The following is a 16,833-nucleotide window of genomic DNA, read 5'->3' on the forward strand; positions in this document are numbered from 1 at the left end:
GCATATGGCATTTTCAAGCTTACCTATACTTACACAGTCTTCTTTTTTCAGTTGTTAGCACTTCAACCCTCCTTCTCTAGGTCACTTCGTTCAGCATCTTCTACCAGGTGCCAAGAGAATCCACAAATCAGGATATACAAAGTTCAGAAGAACACAGCAATTATTTACTTATGAATACACACAAGAGATACCAAGGTGTAACCAGCAGTATCCAGAAGTTAATTTGCTCTCCCATTCTCATAGCAGTCATCACTCAGTGGAAAACAACTGATCTCCTCAGAATGGGTAATCCTCAATCTTACCGAGTCATCAAGTTCTAATTCCCTGCTTTTTCTCTTAGTATTTAATAACTTTTCTAATCAGTGTTCTTCCTCTTTAATTCTTCCAGGATTAAAATAATTCACATTTTAATAATTTTCAGAATAGAAAGACAAGAAGCTAAGACAACATCACATTGTTCTGCAGCACCAAACCGTTTCAACCACAAACTATCAGGGAGTTGGGGGTATCTGTTGTTTGGGTGGTCTCAAGCCCTTATAAAAATGCTTTGTCTGCCTAGGATGAAATGGGAATTTGTTATAAAGTTCACACAAGTAATGGTGATCCACGCCTGAACATCCAGCTGAATTTAACCACAGCACAAGCAGATAGTGCAGACCATCTCCAACTTAGTCTGGCCTCAGTGGTGCTGCTGCCTTTTACAGTGTAGAAGAACTCTTCCTTCCATGTAACTAAGTGCCAGTGCAGGCAAGAAAGAGGAGAGCAGTCTCACATAGAGGGAACCTCACACAAATCCAGCACATACAAAGGCTGCCAAACTAATAGGCAGAACATTGCAGCAGATTTTTAAAAATTCCCTAAACCACAATTTTCCAACTGTCAACACTGAAAATATCTGCATTCGGTTCCAGGAGGCCTCTGATGGAGCCAGGTAACTTTGCCACACAGCTGCCTTAGGGCCTGCCACCTCCTCTGCCCCAGCCTTGGCCACAAAATGAACTCTGAGCAGTAAACACAGTTTTCAGAGCTTCCAAGTATTCAGAATATTGTCCCAGGAATTTCTCCAAATGCTACTTTTTCAATAGATGCTTCCATTATGACAGATCAGTATTTTCAGATACACAACAGCAATCTCCACTTTTAAATATGCATTTTAAAAGGTTTTATACATTTTGTTAGATATATTCTATATAGAGATATATTATTATATTTAAATATTTATTACATATATCTCTAAAAAATATATCTAAGACATACGTACATGTTTCCTCCATCTAGAAACAAATTTTGCCATCCTTGCAAATCAAAAATATGTTTGTGTGTGTATGCACGTATGTATGTGGATGTGACTAAGTGCTACCCAACATAAATCTAGTCAGAAGTCAGGCCTTTAAATATTCTTGAGGTTATCCTGCTCATCTCTCTGGTTCTGGCCTGTACTCTTGACTTCTTGTATCCACAGAAGTACTAAGTTATAAACTGGACTACTGAGCTCATCAGTCTAAAAACAAGTACTTCCCTAGTGCAAACATCTGTCTACTTACCGAAAACCCACCTTAGATATTATTAGTTCCTAGTTTTGTCATTACAGGAAAACAGTGGTTTGCACTGAGATACTACAATATTTCAAGTGGATTGCAGTATTTTTTCAGCATGTTGCATAACTCTGGTGAGACTAAGCAGGCTTTTCCCTGTCCAAAGAGTTATTTCTTCTGATTCTGAACCACAAGGCATGTCATCCTAATTATTCATTGCACTGAAATGCAAATAGCAGAGATGGGCAAACATAAATGAGAGGGTTTACTAGCAATACAAGCCCTGTAATAAATGAAAAATGGAAGAGCATTTTTTTATAATAGTAAACCATGTGACCAATTGTCTATGCATCATTTTTCAGCTCAAGTGTATTCTGAAGCATTTACTCATAATGCTCATATAATGATGATGCTTCCAATTTTCACGCTTGAGAGATGAAGGTGATCTGTAGCCATTGTATTTAAAGGCTATCAAAGATTGTAGTCTGTCATTATGCTCTAATAAATCACACTGCTTTCTGTTTTAGCCACATCAAAACTGCTCAGTTTTAAAGCCTTAAAAGCGAGATCCTATTAGTACCGGGACAATTTGTGAGTGTAAACAGAAACTTTAATACCTCAGTGTTGGTTGATGGTTATTGTGCTTACAGCTGACTAACAAGCTCTTTAACATACTCCATTCCAAGTTCATTTCCACTTTCATGTCTCCTGCACAAGACATAAGACATTTGCATACAAAACATTTGTAGCGTAGCACTATTTATTAGCCTATACAAATAAAAATTCAAGAGGTACTAGCAAATAAATATTACTCACAGGTATGTGTTGTCAATTGCTTTTTACTTTATTCGAAGTAGTACAAGCATCTGATCTCTCAGTCATATTGAACTTCCTTAGGCCTTGTTCAGAAAATCTGTAGAGAAAATCTGTTAATTCTTTTGGACGGATGCAAGTAGAGACCCCTTCCTTTTGTGTTTTTATCTCATACACTATTGTTTCAGAAAATTATTTACATGCCAGAGGAATAAGGAAGGACTTCTTTAAAGAAAAAAACACTGATAGTTGATTCTGATTCAATTGCATACAAGGAAAACTCTAATAAACATTAAGGGATCCAAAATTTCACACTAAGTAATGAGCAACATCAAGAACAGATTTTTGTAGCTCTCTTTCCTTACTGAAATTTTGAAGTGTATTACTTACATGTCAAAGTATCTGTTTTACTGTCTTTGGCTTCTGTATGATGTTGTAAGTGAAGGCAAGAAAATACTTGACAACAGGTGTTTTTAAAAATTAAATTACTTGATCGTCAAGAGATACTGTAATTACACCTGGAAGTTATTAAATTGCTTCTTGAGTTTAAAAAAACCCACTCTTTTATAATCACAACTTTAATGGAATTTGAAATGCACTAATACACGACAAAAGAATTGAATATAGGAAACAGGGTATGATAGAGAAATTAAACTAATCACTTTGGAGGTATAAGCAGTAAGGTTAAAGCTCCAGATTATTATTTTTTTAATCACTGACATTTGACAGTGCTAACAATCTGAAAAAAAATATTCTAGTACAATGAAATTGTAGTTTCATCATAAAGATGTGTGGATGTTGAAAACTTCCAAAACAATAACACCATCCACTTTAACAGAATCACAAAATGGTTTGGGTTGGAAGGGACCTTTAAAGGTCACCTGGCCCAACTCCCCTGCCATGGGCAGGGACATCTTCAATGAGGTCAGGTTTCTCACAGCCCCATCCAACCTCGCCTTGAATGTTTCCAAGCACAGGGAATCCACAGCTCGTCTGGGCAAGCCAATCCAGTGTTTCACCACCCTCACCATAAAACACTCCATCTTTACATTTAGTCTGAATCTACCCTCTTGTAGTTTAAAACCCTTAACCCTTGTCCTATTGCTACAGGCCCTACTAAATAGTCTCTTTTTGTCTTTCTTTTAAGACCCTTTTAGGTGCTGAAAGGCTGCAATAAGGTCTCCCTGGAGCCTTTTCTTCTCCAGGTCGAACCACTCAAAGTGTCTCACTCTGTCTTCACAGGAGAGGTGCTGCAGCCCTCTAAACATCTTTACATCTCTCCTCTGGACCCACTCCAACAGGTCCTTGCCTTTCAAGATGGTATGGGAAGCTACATTATCATTCAGATCCCTTCAAGACCTTTTGTCTTACTACTAGGTTTGCTTTTCAGCTAACTTAGAAAACTGATCCCATTGAAACATGACCACTTATTTTTAGAAGACATACAGTAACATAGTGCAGAGGTGACAACCACCTTTTCAGTGCCTTTCTACATCCACTTAACCACTCACTAAACATGCACTGAAAACTTTTAACTTTATAAACTTTTGTTTAAAAACTTTAAATTTTAAACAAAAAAATAAAATGCAGCCAGGCAGAGCTCCTGTATGACAGTAAATCCCTTACGTGACAACACATCACATGAAGCAGAACAATGAACTACCTCAGAAAGTGACTTGAGTGTGGATCCCTCCATCTGTCATTTGCACAGGGAAAACACAGGGCACAGCCATCCTAGCATCACAGGTAAAGTGAAGAAAAGAACAGATTCTCCCAAAAAATTAAGTGTTTTCTCCGTTTCAAGAGATAATTTAAATTAATGTTTTACTTAACACAGTGCAATGGAATAAGAGCATTAACATGCTCAATTGCTTTGATTCGGCAGCCTTGCAGTAACTGCCTAGGCAGCGCCAACTCAACAATTGTCTGTCTGCTGCAAAGTTAGCACGAAGCAGGTAAAATTATCGTAGTTCAGAATAACTAATACTTGCTTATATGTATATACTCACATATATAATAATTAATGATAATGTAATATTTATAAAGGACATGTATTATTACATTATTTATTATATTACATATACATGCATGCTTTCTTTATATTGATACTACAACTGTTGCCTGGAAATAAAACATCAGATGATAATTAAGACACTATAAAAAAATTCTTCCTTGATTAAAAGATTTGCTTCCCAAGATTACTTTTTAAAATTAGAATGTAGCAAGACATAAAACATAGCTTTAAAGATTTTCTATGTCTCCTCTTATATTACATTATAAGCTAGCTCAGAGTCAGTCATGATTACTGTTCACTCTTGTCCTCTATTCTGAGACTAAAGAACAGCACAACCTAACTGGATTAGCTACTGACCACCTGTAAGAAGGCAGCCACTTGTGTAGGTTTTTGGGTCTAAAGTAAAAAAGCTCAAGATTAAAAATAAAATCAAAAGAAAAAAAATCACTAAGTAAAAGCACTTTACACTCATTTCTATGATATCCTTGCACCACACAGAAAGGTAAAAACGGGACTTTAAAAGATTTTAAACTGGTTTAGACTCATGAGCCTGGGATAAGAGAAGCCTAGTGTCTGACCCCACATTCTCTCTGAAATGCAAGCTGAATTCCTCTTAGGATCCAAAGTTTAATGTTTTCCAGACATCCACACTAGATGGATTGATTCTGCCCAAAATTCGTTTTTTAAACAAAATCTCCAAACCAGTTACAGAGCACAGGAGACACTGACCTAACTTGTGCCTAACTAGAATTGTCTGTTCTCTAAAAGGACAGTCCCTCTAGGTTCATTATAATAAAACCATCTCCAGTGTGCTACATATTCCACCAAAATGAGTTTGAACTTAATAGGAAATATTTTGCTGAGAAATTCGTATCTTTATAAATACTATGCCTTTTTTGGTGGTTTTCCCCTGCTGCTTCTCCAATACAAGAAATGGCTGATTTTCCTGAGATTCATGGTGGCAATTAGATGATCTAAATGTTCTACACTGTCACACCCAGACACAATTTTGGAGGCTACGATAATCCTCTTTCTGCTAAGGTCAATAAGCCTTTCTTCTTTCACTACATTGGAACTGCGAAATGAAACAGCAAACAGGATTCTCTGCTCACAGACAAAGGAGCATCATGACCTACATAACTTACCCAAGACTGTTTTTTTCTCTAGGGTGCAGTTATTGTTTCCATCTCAAACTCTAGTATCATCACTTCATCATCTTATGCTGGAGGGATGGAAATTGTTAATGTCCAAGTAATTTCAGGGTCAGAATTGTACTGAGAGCAGAAATGAGGTATACCATAAAGAGAGCATACTGTGTATACATGGGGTACATTGCAAGGGGAAAACCAAACGCCAGTCACCAAAAGCAGAATATCAATGCATGTGGTACTGTACCTCTTTTGGATATAATGGTGGCAGAGATGAGTGTTGCAGTGTCAAGAAGTAGGAAAAAGTGTAATATACCCCTGTGTTCTCCACACTGCAGAAAGCATTAACCAAGACCAATGATCAAGTGCATCAATATGTGGCAAAGCCAAGCTGTGGAGACTGAGGATTGCAGGGTAGCATAAATAATGTAAAATTATGAATTAAACACATCACAGTGAAGAGTGTAACCAAGAAACTAAATGCTGACCATGATTTCTGCAAAAAGTGCTCAGAAAAATGCCATTTAATAAAGGTTTGCTTGTACATAAAGGTGCATACTATTACACAGGACAGCCCAGGAAAGGTGGAATCAAGACTGAAGATCCAGTAGGCAGGTTTAACAAGCCTTTATAGTCTAGGTATAATTTTCAGTTGCAAACTGAATACTGTAGAAAGTCTATGTGAGGTCAAACATTCACATAAAGGAATCAACTGAAATCTCACAAAATATACTCCCTTTTCTTGAGTCTATGTTGAAGAAAAAAAAATTTTTTTACAGGTCTCGCATGCAATTCTCACAAAACAGATTTGAGACCACCTAATGTACATATTAAAAACTGAGCTAATAGTATCAAATGGATATAGGTAACATTTTTCTTCTCTTTAAAAAAAATATCAGCTGTACCACTTCTTCCAAAAGACAGACCTTCACAACAACTAATTCTGGCATCAAGCAGCAGTTCATTCTTGACAATTAAGAAGTTCCTAGATTTTTATCTCCTACTTCCCACAGTAGGAAACTCACTGAGTGAAATCTTCCTGTTTAGAATGCAAACAATAGTCTTTGGGACTTAATATAAGCAAACTTAAGACACTTCATAACTGTAATTGCTCCCATAGTAGTTTCAGCATTTTGTGGAGCAAGTTATTTTCTACCCAGGTACTCACAGCTACTCAGGTGGGCACAGAAGAGTCAGAGAAGATTCTGTGTCCAAGTTCAAAGCTGGAGTATGTGACAGTTGCTCACTCCTGTTCCTGCGTGTAACTGGCTGGCTTTCTGCTAATAAACAGCAAGCATTATGCACTAAGCAAGGCCAGACTGGATGGGGCTCTGAGCAACCTGGTCTATTGGAAGGTGTCCCTGCCCATTGCAGAAGGGTTGGACCCAGATGATCTTTACCAATCCAAACAATTCTGTGATTCATAATATCCATTGATTTCAAACCTCAGCAGCCAAACAGCAAATTCTAATAAAGCATTTTCGCAAAACATTGCCTAAAAAATGCAGAGCATCAGATTCACAGGAAAATCAACAATATTATTCTTCCATAGTTACAACAGATTTCATTTACAGCAAGTGAAGGCTACCCCACATACAATAATTCTGACTAAGCCTTACAGTGATTAAGAAAGATCATTATTCATGCTTTCCAGAATTATGTATTTGCCCTGACAGGTAAACTGTTCTGTTAAAGTCTTGTCATCATTGGCAGTGTTTTCTATTTTTTCCACCTGTCACTATAACAAATTTATTACCAACTGTTCAGTGCAGATTCATCAATCCTTTAAATCAGATTATGTGCATCACTAAATTCACTAGACAAGAATAACTGACTATACCTTTGAGTTACAAAGAAATAGAAAATGGAACCTGGAAACATCTAAATATAACCTACAAAAAACCCTGCTTATTTCTTGTTTTTATCTGCATGTCACTAATATGCATCCTGGCATGAGTGTCTTGCATTATTAAAAAGGTCTCCTCTAAGGCAAAAACCCCTACTTTAGAGAACATTATAATGTATGTTAAAAATAGCTCTCAGGGGTTTTTTTGTTCTTGTATTTTATTAAAAAAAAGTTGGATAGTTATTCCTTGATAACATTCTCAAAATAAGTTGTACAATACAGAATGCTTTATCCCTTAAGGGAAAATGACAGCAACTAAGACTCTCATTAGCATCAGTTTCCAAACAACTAATAAAGAAACCATTCTTCAATTCATCTTACATCCACTGAAATGGAAGCAGTCATTATCTTCTGCAGCAAGTCCAACTTTTAGTACAGCATGGATATTTTATTTATAAAAATCTGAGGTATAATGAAGGATTACAATAGCATAAATAAAAAGCTAGGCTTCCCAAAAAACAGTAATTCAGGCTAGGCTATTCATGCCTCTCAGCATCTAGAAACAAAAAAAATCTCTGGTGAGAAGACAGAACTCCAGAAGAATGACAGTAATGAATAGTTTGGGCTTGGATGGATTTCACAGATCACCTGGTCCACCTCTCCACTAAAAGAAAGACTAACTTGGACATTACATCCCACAGACCCTTGTCCAAAGTCAAATTCTGAATCCCTCCAAGACTGTAGATTCCACCATCTCTCCAAGCCAGCTATGGCAGCACGGGCTGCCCTGCTTCCCACACCACTTGTGAGAACTTTCCTTTCAGAAGCCTGTTTGTCCTTTTCCTGTTCACCTCCAAGACAAGTTCATCCCCTTCCTGACTTGTCTAAATTAAAGGCCAGTGAAAGTACCACCCTTGTTTAAAATTTAAGAGGAATGTTGTCAAATGTGCGATTACAGTTTTTCATTTCCCACGTTATCATAGTCACAATAATTTATACACTCCAACAGCTTACAAATAGAAGTATGTGTGCAGTTAAGTCTCAGCCTTTTGAAAAATCATAGCAAATCTTTCCCATAGCCTCTTTTCCTTGAGTCTCTCTCCTCCATCCCATGCCTTAAGCTTTCTCTGGAAAGCAGTCCATGAAAAAATGTCCCAAAAAAGGGGAATAACTAAAAATGTTACAGAAGTGACAGAGCTCTATTGCAGCCAAATGTGGAAACAGACAACAGGAGTCAGAAATGGAGAGATACTCAACTACTAGAAAATACCCTTATTTTCTCTACTTTCTCTACTAGAAAATACTTGCAACATTTGACCCATCACAGCCCAGAGCCTAGCAATCTCTGCTACTCTTTGGCAAGATGCTGAGTGTCACTGCTGAAAATTGTCTTGAACTCAAAGACTTTTCTGATGTCGAAATTGCTTTGCGCATCTTTCAGAGAAACTAATAAAACCAAAAATTGCAATATATTTCTGCAATATATTGCATACATTTTTGTTACACGCAAAAATATTATTATGGGAAAGGAGAACACAGTTTAAGAGAAATCTTAACAGCTTAATCAAAGAATTATTAGTCCAGATCCAATTACTGCAGAAAAAAGCGAACATTACTATACATAAAAAACCACCAGTTGCAATAGTAGTAATAATTAAGACTGTTGTACCTGCACTTTCTAGTACCTCACTCCTTTTCTTGATGTTGGAAGTTAACTCTTCAACCGCCCCTTCGGATCTCGACGCTGACGATGTCTGTGCCCAGGACAAACAGCAAGCCACTGCCATCCCAAGTGCAAGTGTGATGTTGACAGTTTCTTCCTCCTTACTATATAATTGACTTGGAAACACTTTCACATTTGGTAATCCACTTGTAATATCCCTATCACTGTTAACATCCCCTGTCACTGGGAATGGTAATATCTGGGTTACAGCTTAATAGCCAGAAATTCAGCCCCTTCTCCTTTCCCCTGAAACATAAACATTTACCACAAACTGGAATTGGACATTCTTTTTACTACAAAAAAATAATCTGCAGGACCTGAGTTAAACATTGATGTCTAGAATGCTGCTGTTCTGAAAGTATTTGTTGCCACTACACAGTACCTGCTTGCCATAAACGGACATCTATACAACATTCTCAGCTGCACCCTTGTGAAACAGTTCTAGATACAGCAAAGAATATTATTACTTAAAATATATTACAGCAAACTTTCAAGTCTGAAATTAAATTCTAGTTCTGAGTCGCACCATCTTGACAAGGCAGTCCCCACCTCTGTGCATTAAAATTTTGCTTCATTCTTAAAGCTCTTTGGAATTGAAGTCTAAGCAACACCTGCACAGATTACTTAGCCTTTAATTGCATATTTAAAGTAATAAGACCAAAACGAGTTTGAGAATAGAAATACATACTGCACACTTCTATCAGTTCAAGGTGACTGTATTGGTAAAGATTCAAAAATCATCACAACTAGTAATGACTTTTCAGTCCAAAAATAATCTTTGTCTGTCCCACAAGAACTTTTTCCTTCTGTTTATAAAATATTGATGCAGTCTAAGGCCTTCCCTCCTAGTCAGGCAGAGTCAATTCCATACAGACTAGGAAGTGCAATTGTAGGACCAACTCTTTGGACAGGAGGAGGTTGTTCCAAATGATCCTTGGTTGACAACTTCACCTCCCTCCAACAAGCTGGAAGAATTGATGAACCTCGTAATTTCAGAAGAGACAGTTTAGACTGTAATCAAACAGCAATCTACTGCCATCTGCATCTACAAATTTAAACAAGGGAGTTCTGAAATGGCTTCCTCTCCGTGACAGACCCAATGACTCCTTCCTCGAAAGGCTGACTGCACATTCTAGTAGGTATTTATAGGCATCTCTGCATTAGGAGCTAGAGAAGCTAGAGAAATTATGCTGGTTTTTAATTCTAAATTAAATGCGAAACATCTCAGGAGTAGGTTGATCTAATACCATTGCAGAACACTAAATGTGACACAGTAAGTCAGCTGCTGGTCCAAATTCAGACCTAGCTACTCCAGCTATTTTAAAAAAAGAACCATCCAGATCCAGTCTTTTAGTTAATACAAAATTAGTGAAGTATTCGAAGCTGGATAGTGTTTTATGCCTTACATATAGTGGAAAACCTAGCTCAAAATTTAGATGTCAGATTTTCAGTTCCCAAACAGGTTTCAAAATCTGCAGAAATTGAGGAAAATGGTTTAGCACAGCAATACACCACCATTGTAAAAATATTAAAATATTGTCCATGTGAAATATCCTCAGCGGTACTTAACAGCAGTTATATAAAAAATCTTACATTTATTACAAAGTAGATTTCCACCACCACATACCAGTCTCCAAAAGGCTTTTATTTATCATCTTAAAGTAGCAGATATTATAAAAATAAACCATTACTTAATATTCAGTTACTTTTATCATATAGATTTCTTTTTGGAAACAGAAAACATATGTAGAAAAAGAATCATTTTCTGCGGATGGCCCATATAGCACAAAACTCTGCATTTGGTCTACTGCTGCAGTAAAAGAGAACATCTCCAAAATAAGGAAAAGCAGTCTTGGCAGCCTGTTCTTTCTCCCTGTAAACTGCAGTGCTCTACATGGACGTGTATGGAAACTCAGTAATGCCTGAACTGAGGAGGATGGCTGTCGGGAGGAGGTGGCGGCGGTGGTGGCAGAAATGAGTAGGGTGAATTGTACATGCTTGGGCCTGTCCACATCATATTCATATTTGAAGGTGAAGGGTGGAATTGATGTCCACCACTGACAGAATCAAAAACTGGAGGAGGAAAGGAATACTGTTGCATCATTGGATTTTCTTTTCTATAAGGTGGTGGAAACACTGGCGATTCCTGGTGTATCCTCTTGTCTGAAGAGTATAGCTGTGGTGGTCTTACTTTTGGTCTGAAAAACCCTCGAGGGCCTGATGGAGGAGGAAATACATCCCTGGAGAACCCTCTGCCGCGGTATCCCCTTGAGTAACTTGAAGCAGGCTGTTGCACTGACTGATCAAGCCCTTTATTCTCACCTAAAGAATAAACAAATACAAGAACCCACATGCACAGAGCTGTAATATTATTTTGGAAAGATCAAGCTTAGTCTTCACAAATCTTTCAAGAAGAAGTCAAGGAAATTTGAAAAGTAATCTTACCAACAAATAATACTGGCAACTAATACATAAAGGACAAAATAATACCAGCTAATCTGCTGTTTAGTAAGTCATCTCATCTTGATTGATTGGAGTAATATAAAAAGGACGATCCTGAGAGTTGCAAATTCAGTCTTTAAAAGAGAATTTCACCTTCTTTCCCGCCAGACTTTCCATTTGTATAAATGGATCTCAGGAAAATGCAGATTTTTAGTATTTTGGAAGCCTTCATTTAAAACAAGATTTAAAAACAACACATTTTAAAACTAAACATAAATCAACACTGCATTACACTGAAGGGGTATTCAACTTTCAGTCCCAAGTTGGTATTACAGCATAGACATAAGACACAAGAAATTATTCAAGCTCAGATTAATAAAATTAACTTACTCTATCTGAAAAAGAACAGTCTGTACCTCTAGCCAATTAGCTTTCAGCATTCATCTTTCTAAGACAAATTTTTCCCTATACAGCTCACTGTAAGCATATATTTAATGTTTGTAACAGCTATACTTCCCCTTTATATAAATATCATAGGAGTTTTAATGGGACTAGGACTATAAAATGAAAAGCACTGAAATACTAAAAATGCTCCGAAGAGCTGCTAAGATATTAAGAAAGCTGCAGAACTTAAACCCTCAGAAGGATTTAATGGCTGGGAGCAACAAGGTATTCAGGAATATAACACTGCATAAAATCACTGAAATTTAAAAACCTGTGTGAACCTCATCCTTGGCACTAGACTACATAGCTTTTCAAAGGTGAAAATATTTCTAAGTCTGGAAGGGCAGTTGGATACCCGAACTCCTACTCATTTTCATGGGGGATTAGGAGTTAAGACTCCTTTGATACAAGCAGGCCTCTTGGAAGCACTTAAGTAAAGTACTTGAATGAGTATTTTTGTTCTTCTCCTATCAAGTACTGTAACAATGAGACAGTTTTAAATATTCATGTAAATCTCCATCTGAGAATGACTTTGTGCCTCAATTTGTGACATATCCTTGCTGTTGAACTCTACAGCCAAAACAAATTGCACACAATTTCAATTTGTGCCACGTTATTTACAAAAAAACCACAGCAAATCAAAACCTAGCTCCCTTGACAGAGTGCAACAGTTCCTCCAGTTCTCAGTTATTGGAACATAGTGACTCCCATCGTTCAGTAACATCTTCAGCAAGCCCTAGGCAAAGGCAGGTCTGCAATAAGCCAGCAGAACAAGGATGTGGTGGAAAACATACATATGCTAGGTAGACAGAAACCAGGAGAAAATAACCATCAGTAATGACAAGAAAGTACAGCACAGTTCAGATCCATCTCTTAAGGGAAAAAAACCCTGTCAAAACCATAGGGGAAAAGCCAGTCCAAGAAAGATTGTGGCTTTATTTGATTGATACAAGGGAGGATTGTACTGTACAGAAAGTGTTACAGGACAGCTACTGATCTCCCAGACCAAGAGAAAAGGGTTTCAGTGGGGCACAGTGTGTATCAGCTTAACAAAGGAAGAGCAGCAAACTCACAGGAGGAGTCTGCCTGAGAAATTCAATGGGGGAAGCACCATGCTGCAGATAGCTGAAGCAATCTGGTAAGTAAGCAGTACAAGAGGGTAAGGGATGAGATTCAGTCGTATTTAAAGGGAGGGGTATAAAAAGCATGCAGCTAAAGTAGACCAGTGAGAACAGAAAAAGAGGGATGCAATATGAATTATTCAACCAAAATGGCAATCAAAAAATGACGTTTTGGCAGTAGAGAGGCATGACAGAAGAGAAAATGTGGTTATTGTAAACAGAGCACAGCTGCAAGCATACACCTGGAACAGATATGACAACAGCAGGAGAAAGGAGGGTGAAGAAAGCTATTCATATTATGAAAACCTATACACAGCTTTGTTCATCTAGTAACTGCATTAGGTAAACAGGAAAGTTCTCAGTAAGATACGCAAGTCAGAGTTACTTTGAAGAGTATTTATATGCCATAGGTAAGGAAGAGCTTCCTTTTCAGACAGAGGAATAAATTCTCCACCAAAGATCCATGTCTCCTCCCCTGATTACCAAAGAAGTGGGTTTCCAAAAACTGCACATGGCCTTCCTCTGTCTTCTCCCAGCACTCCAAGGCTTTAGCTGAATCCCATCCAAGTGGTGGCATCTGTTCAGTATCTTTACTGTGTGTCAACCAACACTGTTCTAAGAGCCTTTGACTCTCCCCTGACAACTGCTCTTCTGCTATACCACTTCCACAGGGTTTGTATTTCAACAGAATACAACTGAATTTTTCTTCTAAAATAATAAATACAGAATGTAGCCACAAATTCAAATATAACATTGAAAAAGTACAGAACTAGTATTAACTGTATGAAAACTCAATCATTAAATAGTTACAGATGTGCATTCCAAACTTAGTTTAACAGACAAAAGTATTCACATAGCATTCACTCACTTGATGGAAGTGTTTCTGATCTGACTTTCTTCCTTCCTTGACTTTGAGGCTTCTTTTTCTTCTGTTTTGCCTCTCTTTCTTTTTCATCATCACTGAAATCCAAAGCCTGGTTAAAAAAAATAAAGATCAGCTGGCTTCTGAGCACAAGCAAGAAGTTAATACTCCAAAAATTTATCATAACACAATTCAAGATTCAGTTATCCTTTCTAATTTTCCTGAAAAGAACAACATTCAAGGGCTGAACACAAATGTTTGACTGCCTCTATGTTAGGAAGAAAAGGAGCTGGCTGGTTACTGCCATGAAAAAGCTTTCGAAGAGGAACTGCAGACTGAGTGAATTAAAAAATGAATTTTTAAAGTAAGTAAAAATTAACTTGGCAACCAATACATAATAAAGCAGTTAAACTACATTAAAAAAATCTCTACTCTAAAACTGTCACTAAACTGGAATTTTCTGTAGTATATTTAATAACACTTTCTGTTGAATTTGCAATAGCAATGTTATTCCAAATAAATTTTCAGCTTTGAGGAATGTTGTCATTTACAACAGATTCAATGTTCCCACAACGTTTTCTTCTTGTTACACAAAGTTTTGCTACCTTTTGAATCCTAACTTACAAGAATGAGGATAAGTTATCAGTGACAGGGAAGAAAGCAGTCAGCATCAATTAGTTCTCCGAAAAACAGCTCACTCTTGCAACTTAAAAGAGTCAGATTTGTTCCCACCCTCCTCTTCCCAATTCTCAAAGTAGGGGCTTTGCTGCTTACTTGTATCTATTGTATAAACAGAGCACGGATCTCAAAAACACTGCACCAAAACATGCTTTAAAAGCCTCATCAAAGTTAATGCTGAATACAACTATTTCTTCTACTACATAACTGGATGACATACTTACTCAGAAAAGCCACAAGAAATACAGCAAGATGACATATACCATGAAGTAAAGTCTTTCACTAACTCCTGCTTTTTCTAAGAACTCCAGTACACCATACTCCAGTAGTGCAGAAACAATGAACAGCAACAGGTACCTTTTACTGGTACCTAATTTCCATGTAACATCCCATAAAAGTCACCCCATAGAAAAACTGCAGTTATCCGCTCCTGCTAGCCTTGCAGCCTACAGATTATACTTTGTAATCCTCTGACTCCAAAGACAAAGCTAGGAGAAACTGTGTTACAATCAAGAGCCCTACAAATAAGTTGGGCTATTTAAGAGCCTGTCAGAAAAAGAATGCTTACCATATACCTTAAAGTACCAAGTAAGAAAGGCCTAACATGGATTAATTTAACACTCATTCAAAAATAAAGCTTCACACTATCACAAAAAGAACTGACTCCAACAATTGCACAGTTTATCACAGGGGCTAGCAAGAAACCAGCTGCAATCTGAGGTCTCTAAAAGGGTCTCGCTGTACGAGACAATTTTAAGCATCAGTAGCATAAAATTTGATCTGTGCCCTTGCCAACAGCTATTACCTTTACAGCACAAGCTACTTGCTATCAGCTCATCAACTGTCACAGTTAGGGATAGTGTGGTATAAACTCTGCTAGAACTAACCAAAGATTATTCTAATTGAGGATTACAAGATGTTAGATGTGTTTTTTTCCAAAAAAGAACACACAGACAGATCACATAGTCAGAACAGTGCTCGCCCTTGTCATCACTGACTTTTTTCAAGCTTCCTGTGGTCCTTCCTATAGTGAGGTACAGCAACCTTAAACTAAGAAAAATTAACAAAAAAAAAACCCCAACCAACTTTGGAAAAGGCAATGAATCTGTATCTGCAGAGTTAACTGACTGTATTTGGCCAATAAAATTTCATGGATTCCTACAAACTCAAATTACGTACCTACAAGCTTATCTCCTGAACAGCTTTTAAAACATGTCTAAGAAACAGAAGTGCTCACCATTAGCCAATAAGCCCATTTTGTATCATCACTACAAGAAAACTGCTGAATGAAAGCAAGTTAAGACTAGCCAAAAGTTTTTAAGTACAGTCTTTCAAAGCTCTATAGACAACATACCTAAAAGTCCAATTCTTATACAACACTTCAAATTCTCAAATTCTACTTCTCTGTGAGATAATGGCTCCACAAGAAAGGAAGGCAATTTACAGTTAGAACTGACAGACAAGAACTCTTGTCTAAGAAGTTAACACTGCACAGCTCAGTTTCATTTACGGGAAACAAAACCAGTATTTCAAAATGCATCATCCTCACTCACTACAGTGGAAAAAGCAACATTCCAACTTGACAGAGTGACACATCATTACAGGACTTATCTCTAAGCACAGAAAAGCTCATGTCACAACATCTCTCCTTCAAGCCAGAACAACCATCTTGGGATAAGGACTGTGAATGAAAAATTTTGTACTGTCCCTCACACCATCCTTCTGGACAAGTTGTCCAACTGCGGGATGAGCAGGTTCATGGTGCAATGGGTGAAGAACTGTCTGAGTGGCAGAGCTCAAAGAGCAAATGGGGCTGTATCTGGCTGGCAACCAGTCATTCAGCAAGGCTCCTCAGGGCTCAGTTTCAGGGCAGGTTCTGTTCAATATATGTATAAATGATCTGGATGCAGCATTTAAAAGCACCATGAGCAAGCTGCTGATGATACCAAACTGGGACACGCCATCAACTCTCTTGAGGGACAGGAGGCCTTGCAGAAGGATCTAGCTAGACTGGGGCCCTGGGCCCTGGTTAATGGGATGAAATTTAATGGGTCAAAATGCTGCACAACTAGGATGAAGTAACACACCAGGCTCAAGTGTAAACTGGGAGAGGAGTGGCTGGAGAGCAGCCCTGCCAAGAGGGATCTGGGGGTGCTGGTCAGCAGCAGCTCAGTGTGAGTCAGCAGGGTGTGCCCTGGAACCCAGAG

At 37.8% G+C, this 16,833-nt stretch overlaps 1 protein-coding gene across 1 annotated transcript in view; it reads right to left on the minus strand.

Moving 5' to 3' along the window:
* Positions 1-2,356: 2,356 nt before the first annotated feature.
* Positions 2,357-16,833, minus strand: part of NAF1 (nuclear assembly factor 1 ribonucleoprotein) — a 28,117-nt gene continuing 13,640 nt past the window's right edge. Inside the window, exons 7-8 of the mRNA XM_010401391.4 lie at positions 13,955-14,060; positions 2,357-11,401 (exon numbers count right to left, since the gene is read on the minus strand). Of these exons, the coding sequence (XP_010399693.1) occupies positions 10,992-11,401; positions 13,955-14,060 (516 nt within the window). The 3' untranslated portion in view covers positions 2,357-10,991. The remainder of the gene's footprint in view (positions 11,402-13,954; positions 14,061-16,833) is intronic.

Source organism: Corvus cornix, chromosome 4 (assembly GCF_000738735.6).
Source record: "Corvus cornix cornix isolate S_Up_H32 chromosome 4, ASM73873v5, whole genome shotgun sequence".
In the NCBI taxonomy this organism is placed as follows: domain Eukaryota; kingdom Metazoa; phylum Chordata; class Aves; order Passeriformes; family Corvidae; genus Corvus; species Corvus cornix.